Source organism: Ochotona curzoniae, unplaced genomic scaffold, assembly GCF_017591425.1.
Source record: "Ochotona curzoniae isolate NIBS_2020 unplaced genomic scaffold, NIBS_Ocur_1.0 patch81, whole genome shotgun sequence".
Taxonomy (NCBI): domain Eukaryota; kingdom Metazoa; phylum Chordata; class Mammalia; order Lagomorpha; family Ochotonidae; genus Ochotona; species Ochotona curzoniae.
In genome coordinates, this window is record NW_024467063.1 from 588,007 (window position 1) to 597,587 (window position 9,581).

A 9,581-nucleotide genomic window follows, 5' to 3' on the forward strand; every position below is an offset into this window, starting at 1 on the left:
TGCTTCAGGAACTGGCACTTGCTGTGGCCTCTGGCACACCTGGGCACTTTGTGTGTGGCCAGGCGACACGAAGGTCCGGGACTAGGCGCTGTTTTCCGTGAACCACGTGAGCACAGCATCCCGGTTCTCGCTCACCCACTTGATGTTGGCTCTCGTCTGCTCCAGGGCCTGCTCCAGTGCCCGGGTGCCTGAGCCAAAGCCCGTGTCCAAGTTGTTCAACCTAAACTGCTCCAGCTGCAAGTAAGATGGAGGGCTTCAGCCCGGGCTGCAGGCAGACGCAGCCTCTGGGGCAGCTCTTCCAGCGGCGTCCCCACCTCCCACCGTCCCCTGCCACTCTGGTCCCTGAGACAGGACAGGTGTACCCTGCACACAAAGTCTGTCTCTCTTCTCTAACTCTGCCTTTCAAATAAACAAGTAAACAAACTTCAGACAGGACAATAAGGAGTTGTTCATGTTTGTGGATTTGCTAATGACTGTGTTTGTGCAATAGTTACAGATAAAATCAGCATCTGTGATTTCTTTGAAATGGCCTTATCCAAAAGAACATTGGCAAAATTTTGCCCATTTTTAAACCTGGATAATGGGAACACAAGAGGGTCACTTGATGGTCCTCTACCTCAAAGTTCCAGAAGGAATGTTTCTGATTCTGATGCGACTGTCAGCACTGACTTAGGCAGGCTACTTGGTGCCTTCCGTGTGAGCTCAGGGACCAGGGCTGAATGGCCACTGTCCCCCACCCCCACCCACCAGCCTGAGAGGGGAGCAGGGAGAGTGCCAGGGAGGGGGTCTGGTTCTCACCTGCTGCAGCTCATACTCAGTGGAGAAGCGGCGGGTCACTGTGCGGATGAGGCTGGAGAAGGAGAAGGAGCCGCCGCCATAGCTGCAGGGCAGGGAGGGGAGTGTGAGGGCCATGCAGGTGCTCACTCACAGAGGCGGAGCAGGGAACACAGTGCCTTGTCCTCCCACACCTGCCTCCCACCCTGGCCCTCAAACATGGCTCATCTTTGCCCGCTCTATGCAAGGCCTGAGCCTGCAGCATTCCACGCATACAGACAGACCAGTACCATCAACCCCTCCCACTCACTCCTCAAAGAGCCTCTTCCAGTTGCTCTGGATGAAGTCCCAGACCAGCGACTGGCCGACGACGTTGTTGGCAATGTTGTTGATGGTGGAGGTGGCGTCCTGCCTCCGGATGTAATCGGAGTTCAGGGTATAGCTCAGGTACCTGTGAGGACAGGGCTCTGGGTGCATGGCCATGGGCAAGGGCTATTGTGTGCCAGCCATCCAGGAGAGAAACCAGGAGTGCTGGCACCCCATTGTGTCCCCACTCAGCCCCTGCAACTAAGGGGCCCTTGTCCCTTCTCCCTCAATAAAAGAAGGCTGAGTCTGGCTTTGCCAAGTGTCATGTTTGCCATGTGAGATTAGACTTGCCATGCCATTTACTGTGGTGCAAGTGAGACACACAGAGAAAGGAGGGAACCTCACTGCGGGGATTTGAAGGGCTGCATGTCCAGGGGCAACTCGGGGCCAGCTGTGCCACAGCCCATAAACCAAGTCAGCATCCACACATAGGCTAAGAAACTGCAACAGGAGAACCCATGGGACATGGACCCCACACCAGGGCTGTCACTGTAGGCATCTTCCAGTCTTTGGACAAATTGTTTTGCTTCCCTAAATGAGAGCATCCTCCAGTGTCAGCTAGAGCCAATCTCCCTCTGGATCACCAAGCCACGCCCCCCGTTGAGCCACGCCCCTCTCTGCCCATCACACAGGAGTGCAGGATCACCTTAGTGAGGCATGTGGTGGTTGCTGCTGCTGCTTCCTGGGTGGGGGGCCCTCAGTCTGCTGCCCCCTCTGGGGTCCTCACCTATTCAGGATCCACACTTCGTTGCTGCAAGCCAGGGCTGTCCGGAGCTTGTCAGCCTCGTTCACCAGGGTCTCCTTCTGGAACTGCTCCCAGGCAAAGTCCCACTCCCTCTCTCCACCCTGGGCAATGGCGTTGCAGTAGACGGTGGAACGCAAGTTGGGGTGGATCCTAGTGTGGGGTGAGGGTGGGGTGTCAGGTGTGTAGGGGTAGCAGGGAGGGTGGGAGACGGGGCTTGCTGAGAGCAGGGCTATAGGGTCAGTGGGCATGGCGGCAGAGGGGTGGCACAGAGGAGACACTTACGGGTTATGACTAGCATTTTGCATCCACTGGTTGTAGAGGTTAGTGACCAGGGTATGACACTCCGGAAGCCCATTGGAGCAGGCGGTGCTGATGGCGTTCACCTCGTTGTACCTGTCCCAGGGGGACATGCAGTTAGCACCCTTGATGCAGACTCTGGCCAAGATGCAGCTCACGAGGCACAGCCCCAGCCTTCACCCCAGGGGCTGTGTGACCTCCACCTGCTAGGACAGCCCTGGCCCAAACTAAAGTGTGGGTCCCTGGAGGGGTGTCTTCCCAGTGGCAGCATGGCCCTGCCAGGTGGTGAGAGCTCAGGAGAACACTGCCAGGGGGTGTCTGTGGTTCCCCATGTCCCTGGGACCTTCAGCACAATGAGGGTCCCACTCACTGTTCCATCAGGGTCCCTGGGCGATTTTGCCAGTTGCTGGTTATAGTTCTGAAGTGCTCGAACAGGGGCTGGACCTGCTTCCTCAGGTAGTTCTGTGGAAGAAACGTGAGTGTGCAAGGACTCACACTGAGCTGCTGCGAGGAGCCCACAGGCCTTGCCTGAGCAACATCTCCCCTGAAGCCCAAGTTCTGGCCAGGCAGAGACTGGGTGGCTCACAGGGCTTGGAGAGGCAGCCCAGGCACACAGCCGGAGAGAGACCGATCTTCCACTCCAGCTGTCCTTTGCACCAGGCTTTTTGTGCCTCCAAAAATATTCACTTGCAGGATCTCAAAGCCACCAACTTGGCGTGCCTTCTGCCTCCACCTCTGCAACCTCTGCAACCTCTGACTTTCTCACCCCTCCACCAAGCCCGATCCCGGGCAACCGACCTTCTCCTGAGTGATCACAGGCACCGGTACTCACAGGACCATGAACCCGGGCATGCTGCTCCATACCTTCATGGGGCCGTAGACCTCGGAGCGGTCGAACATGAGCTTGAAGTAGTTGAGGCTGCTGAGAGCGGCCTCCCAGGGCATGTACTCCGTCTCTCGAATCAGGAAGAGGGTGTTATTCAGGGCCAGGGTCACAGGGATTCTCTTGGCACTGGGAAAATACCAGAGAGGCTCAAGTATGCAGTGCCCCAATGCCCACGTCCTCAAGGACACACTTCAACCCTTGGTCCCTAGGCTTTCGGGGGCCTGAGATCACAGAACCCAACACAGCAAGCAACACTGGCCATGAAGTGGCAGTGGCCAGTCACAGGCTCCTTCTCATGTTATCCATTTCACAGATTAGGAAACTGAGGCTCTGAGGTGGATCAAACATCCCAAAGCCACTCATCTGGTAAGAAATGAAGCCCAGGGTTCAAACCTAAAAAAAGGCCCTCCTGTCCACTCTGCCTACTTCTTCCGGTTTGCTTGGCCTTCAGGCCTGCATTTCTCCACTTCCTTAGTCCTTGAGACACATTTGGCCTAGAAATGTCCCTACCTACATGTGACTCTGCTCATGACAAGGAGCTTAGCATGTGTCCCTGAACACAGGAGGTGCTCACCAAGTGCTTACCCAGGCCTCTCCCTCCGCCCCCATCCTGCCCATCCCAGGTTGTTTAAGCACCCAGCACAGGGGCCTCAGGACAATCTTTGTGCCTTTGGGTGAGTCAGGTTTGCTGCCTGGCAATGGCCTCAGGCAGGTGCTCAGATAGTCATCTGTGAAATGGAGAGTGGGGGCTGGGGAGGAGCTCAGCTTGCGCAGGGCACCTGATGCCGGGTTGGGGAGCTCACCTGGCCATGTTGAAGCCATCATGGATGATCTGTGCCCGGTTAATGACAGGGATGACCTGTGCGAAGAGGGGAAAGCAGAGCGTGTGACCTCGGGCCAGCCTCGGGCAGGAGCAGCCTTGTGGTCTAGCGTCGTGTCCTGGGGCAGGGGCCACCCACCGATGGGTCATTTTGCAGCTGAGCCTGAAGCCTCCTCCAGTTGCCTTCGTCGTAGTTCACCTGGTAATACCCCGTCACATTGATGTTCGCAAGCACCCACTGATCACCTTGTGTGCTGAACAGCGGGTTCTGGGCTGTGGGAGGGACCAGCGTTGGAATAAGGGGTTATTCAGAAAGCCGCAGCCTCCTCTCCGGGCTGCATTAGCCTGGCTCACCTCCCCCAGGAAGCCTTCCCTGACTTCTCCATGAGATGGAATCTCTTTGGCTCCCAGCTCCTGCCCTGCTAGCCCAGTCACACATGCTCAGGGCAGCACCCAGCCCGGCCCTGTGATGCCATCCACCACTTGTCTCCCTCCCCCTCCTGCCAGCCAACTGGCCTTGACCTTCACTTCCTCAGTGCCTGGGACAGTATTCTAGGCAGGGTTTAAGCATTTTCTGCAGATTCTCCCCCTCCTTCCCCAGTGGAGTAGCTACTGTTCTCAGCTTCATTCCACATAGAGAGGGATAGCAGTTTGCTCAGGGTCACACAGCTGGGCAGCCACAAAGCAGGTTTGGACCAAAGAGGCTGGCTCCATCAGGGGGCCCTCATTGCAAGCACAAGCTGGGGGTTGTGCGTGGGGGGCTGAGTGTCTCCTAAGGGGTTCGGGGAGCAGGGCTGGGTTACCTTGAGCATTCTGTAGCCAGTATCCCTCCTGCTGCTGGCCATTTTTTATGGACGACACAGGCACGATCCACAGGTAGCTGTAAGCAGAGAGCCGGGCACCAGGCAGTGAGGGACAGCAACTCCTCCCAGGCCCTCCCACCTCTGACACCCAGCTGGACCCCCACCCTCAGGATTCCCCACTCTCCCTAGGGACTGTGAACTCACTTGAACTCGGATGGGCGAGTGACGTTGGACTCAGGGTCCAGGAGGAAGTGCTCCTGGGAGATGGTCCCTGTGGCAGTGTTGATGGTGACCACGGGGAAGCCCATCTGCAGGATCCAGCGGTCCATGATGTCACTCACGTTGGCAGGCAGCTGGATCTCATTCTGATTGTCAACGGCCTATGGCGGAGCAAGAGTGCACAGTTGTCCCAGGGGTCCTATGCTCCAGCCTCCACTTGCCCAGGGCACCCCTGCAGATCTTAGCAAGAGACAGGGGGTCCTAGGACAGAGGCCAGAGACAACAGCTCTGCTGCTCGCTGGCTGGGCCAGAGAACCTAGGGACTACGGAGCCCATTCTACTCCCTGTGGAGTACATATGCTAGGGACCAGGATGCCTGCCCCTTCACATGAGCAACACCTGGGATGCTGAGAAGGGAGAGGAGACAGAGAAGGGAGCCCACGAGGGCAGGGTAAAGGCCAGTCACAGGTGTGGACTCCTGAAGGGCAGCTGCTTTCATAATCACACAAAAGTTCAGCAACAACTGAGCCCCTGTGAAAACAGCAAACACTGAGGCAGGAAAAAAAAATGAAGGCAGGAGAGTGGCAGGTGCAGGCTGGGAGGGAAGGGGCCTGAGGGACACACAGGTATAGATGGTGGGGAGGGAGGCAGCAAAGGAGGTGATGCTGGGTCTAGGCCAAAAGGGACCATGATGGTGCCATCACCTCAGTGGGGTCTGCAGCCAGGCTCTATAGAGCTTGCCACTTGGCTGGAGACTGGCTAGAGGGCACTGGGGCCCAGGAGAAAATGCAGCTGCCCCTCGCTGTTGGGACTGGCCTAAACCCTGACTACTGGGCCCACGGTGGGGGATTGTAGACTCCTACCCTGGGTGAGGCAGGGTGGGGCAGATAGGCGGGTTTACCCCCCCACCAGGGGCTGTCAGGGAGGGGGCCCCCTACCCATAGGCCCAGCTCCCAAAGACAAGCAGCCACCTCCCCTGTTACAGATATGTCCAGGGCGCTGATGTGTGCGAGGAGCCCGGGAGGGGCTGGCTGGGGCACAGGGCAGCCAAGACTGCTGAGTCGGGAGATGACAGACTCCAAAGTTCTGGGTGCAGGAGAAGCAGGGTCCAGGCTCAGGCAGCCCCAGGCCAGTCTCCTCGCCACTACAAGGAAGCATCCATCCATCCCTGCAGCCATGACCCAGACTGAGGCTCTCCATGACCTGCCTGAGCCAGTAACAGTCACCTTCTGTCATCTGTGCCAACCCTAGCACTCAGGACCCCCACTTTTGGGGGTTTGGTGGGTCGGCTGGTACATACCTGCTGCAGGTGCTCCCACAGGTCCAAGTAGACGGTGTTGTTGTAGGAGAAGGTGTGCAGGTAGGACTGTGGGAGGAAAGATGGAGGTAAGTGCCAACCCAGGACCCGAGGAGAACCCTATGCCCTGGGACCAGCCAGGGTCGCCGCACTCACCGCCAGGCCCAACTTGAATAGGTCCTCAGTCAGGAAAGTAGACAGCATCCTGAGCACAGAGGCGCCCTACAAATGTGGGGGCATGCAGATGGTGAGGAGGCCGTGCCCTGCCAACTCTGCTGCCAGGAGTGACAGGGCACACCTCCCACCCTGGGCCCTTCACTGAGGCAGCACCTTGTTGTAGGTGATGGAGTCAAAGAGCTCGCTGATCTGGGCAGGCGTCATGACCTCGTCGGCCGGTGAGGACAGGGGGTGGGAGGAGGCCAGGGCATCCACAGCCATCACATAGTGCAGGTCGTTCAGCACTATGAGGTCCCTCTGCAAAATCCCCCCCAGCTGTCAGATTGGCCCAGCAGGGGCTGAGGGTGGCTCGGGGGTTCCTCCACCTGCCCACCCCCAGATCAACCAAGCTGGCTCACCAGATTCCAGGTGGGTTCAGCGTAGTCAGCACCCAGGTACTCCACATAGGAGGCAAAGCCCTCATTCAGCCACAGATCATTCCACCAGTCCACGGTCACCAGGTTGCCGAACCACTGTCAGAGAAAGACGTCAGCTGGCAAGCCCCAGTGGTGCCAGCATCACCCTTGGCTAAGCGCTTCCCCCTCCAGACCTAAGGGGCTTGGCTGGCATTGCTGGGACCCCTCTGCTGCCCTGCCCTTCACGTGACTCTAATTTCCTCTGCCTAACAACACAGGGTGAGGAAATACCTGGTGGGCCAGCTCATGAGCCACCACGGTGACCACCCGCTCCTTATTGCCGATGGAGGAGGACACGGGGTCATAGAGCAGGGCGTTCTCCCGGTAGGTCACCAGCCCCCAGTTCTCCATGGCGCCAGCATTGAAGTCAGGCAGGGCGATCTGGTCTGCAAGAGAGGAAGTGATGGCTTGTCTTCAGGAGGTGGCCTCCGAGTGAGGTGCCCTCACCTGGCTCCTCTTCAGGGCTCCCCACGCACCAGATTTGGGCAGCGGGTAGGGTGTGCTGTAGTGTTGAGCAAAGAATTCAAGGATGGGGCCAGTCACATTCAGCGCGTACTCGCCGTGGCCTTCATCAGTGGCAGCGGGTCTAGCCCAGATGCGGATCTGCAGGGTGGCAGGGAGGGGTTAAGTGTGTGGGAAAGGGAAAAGGCTGCCAAGAGCCCCATCCATGCTACTGAGAGGCTGGGGGACTTTGAGGGACTTTGGAGTCACAATTAGCTATGCTGTGGCTGGCACTCGAGGGGAAGACTGAGACTCAGGGAGCTTAGAGCTGCAGCCCAAACTTGCTCAGGGCTCGGTTTGGACCCTGACCAGCCAGGAAGCAGCTGGTGTGGGGCGAGAACCCAGGGACAGCCAAGGCCTGGAGAGCCAAGTATGTACCTGAACATTATTGGGTGTATAATTCTCTATGCTTGTGAATTCACTGACAATGTAGGCCAGCAGATATGTAGACATCCTGGGGGTGGTCTCGTATTCCGTGACGTTCCAGCTGGGGTCTCCAGGAAGTGGGGTGCTACCTGGGCACACATGACTGAGTGTTACTGCACTACATCCCTCCTACCGTCCAACCGTCTGTTCCCAGTCCCGGGCAGACCCCCTCACTTTTGGGAGGCATGTTGGAGAGGGCCGTGTGGTTTGCAGGGTGGATGAGTGTGATGTTGAACGTGGCCTTCATTGCTGGCTCATCAAAGCACGGGAAGGATTTCCGGGCGTCCGCAGCCTGCATCTGTGTGGTGGCCACCACCCTGTCCAAACCCACAGGGTTGGAGTAAGTCAGCAGGGGAAGGGGTGCCAGAAAGTGGTCCTGGCTGTATCCTGGTCCTCTCTGCCTTGGCAGGCAGGCAGCCTTGGCACAGCAGGCTAGCTGGCCACAGAGGAGACAGGTGCCCCTTTTGGAGTCAAAGTCCGGGTAGATCCTACCCTTGGACTGGCAGGGGAGTGTGGGCAAGTTTCTGTCCTGCCTGTGCAGGGGACACTTCTATTCTCTTCTCTCCAAGGGCCCTGACTCTGCCTTAGCACCCAAGCACCTCCCCGGTGGGCACAGCCAGCCCTCCACTCACTTTCTGATGTTGCCCTCTGTGTACTCGCTGCGGTAGAAGCCTGCCAAGTCGTCAGCCAGCTCGCCCTGGAACACAGTGTCCATCTCGTACTGGCTGCCCGCCGTCAGCGAGCCCTGCAGGTGCACCACTAGATACTCGGTGAGCTCCACCAGCTCCGTGCGGTCGATGGCAGGTGGCTGGGAGCCCCTGACGCCCCGCAGCACCACATGGTGGCCCTGAAAGGTGGTATAGTTGAGCTTCTTGCTGTGGATGATGATGACATTGGTGGCCTGCTGGCAGGTGAAGCGGACTGTGCTGTTGCCCGTGAAGATGTAGAGGTTCTGGTTGTTGGGGGTGAGGTAGGGCCGCAGGACCACGTTGTAGGAGTCAGGGATGAGCGTCCTGGGCAGGCGGTACTGGTTCCATGGCAGGCTCTGGTCCACGGTGGGAGATGGCGTGGTGGTAGGGCTTGTGGGAGCCACACTAGGGCTGCCAGCCGAGTTCTTGCTCTTCTCCTGGGCGTACACCACGGACAGGGCCACGATGGTGCACAGAGCAGCCACACCCAGGATGATGCCCAAGATGCCCAATGGCTTGGAAATGTAGAAGCCCTTGGCCATGGTGAGGCTGGGAGAGAGCCTGGGCAGCTGGGGCCAGTCAGGGACCAAAGCAGTGTGGAACCAGGCTTATATCCCCCAAGGGGAGGGGCCCCGCTGTCCTTCAATTGGATAAAAATTAACCGGGGCTCAGACAGGCAAAGGTCACTGCACTGGGCAAGGGCTGGTCCAGGTACAGTGCTGGGAGTGCGGCTCAGCTCGGCTTGGTGTGCCTGCTGGGGCAAACCAGTGTCAGGTTATTGGCTGCAGCAGGTGGCATCCCTCTGCCTGCCACCAACCTGGACAGGGTTGTGGGTGAGACATGCGTGGAGCAGGTCCATCTGGGGCAAACTGTCCTGGATGTGCTGGATGGCCACCCTCAGGGTGGATCCCTGGCAGGGTGCCAGGACTCCCAGGCCCTGCCTCTTTCACATTATTGCTGAGCAGGGAGTTTTTCCAGCAGTCTTCCATCTCCCATAACACCCTCCCTTCTTGCCAAAAGTCTTCAGCTAACACCAAAGGAAAGCCACCATGTGTGCAAATGAGAGACAGCAGTGAGAGGGGGAGCTCAGCACTGCCCAGAGCCTGGCTCTCACACAGGCTCTCTG

At 58.3% G+C, this 9,581-nt stretch overlaps 1 protein-coding gene across 1 annotated transcript; it reads right to left on the bottom strand.

The window, feature by feature from the left end:
* Positions 1 to 81: 81 nt before the first annotated feature.
* Positions 82 to 9,009, bottom strand: LOC121168256 (aminopeptidase N-like). Its single transcript, XM_040998172.1, has 20 exons — positions 8,399 to 9,009; positions 7,941 to 8,083; positions 7,719 to 7,855; positions 7,316 to 7,442; positions 7,071 to 7,225; positions 6,783 to 6,896; positions 6,538 to 6,681; positions 6,364 to 6,429; positions 6,211 to 6,276; positions 4,896 to 5,071; positions 4,692 to 4,768; positions 4,028 to 4,161; positions 3,872 to 3,927; positions 3,047 to 3,194; positions 2,553 to 2,644; positions 2,168 to 2,278; positions 1,868 to 2,035; positions 1,085 to 1,225; positions 799 to 880; positions 82 to 234 (listed from the first exon to the last, which is right to left on the bottom strand). Exons 1-20 carry the CDS (start codon positions 8,995 to 8,997, stop codon positions 82 to 84), a joined length of 2,889 nt encoding a protein of 962 aa, XP_040854106.1. The 5' UTR covers positions 8,998 to 9,009.
* Positions 9,010 to 9,581: the final 572 nt, after the last annotated feature.

Bases quoted from the DNA above. Each gene is read 5' to 3' on its own strand.
- LOC121168256 (XM_040998172.1), bottom strand. From the start codon at position 8,997: ATGGCCAAGGGCTTCTACATTTCCAAGCCATTGGGCATCTTGGGCATC. The intron at 7,226-7,315 runs GTGCGTGGGGAG...CCTCTCTTGCAG, and splicing joins CTACCCGCTGCCCAAATCTG to ACCAGATCGCCCTGCCTGAC. The intron at 3,928-4,027 runs GTGGGTGGCCCC...CTCTTCGCACAG, and splicing joins AGCTGCAAAATGACCCATCG to GTCATCCCTGTCATTAACCG.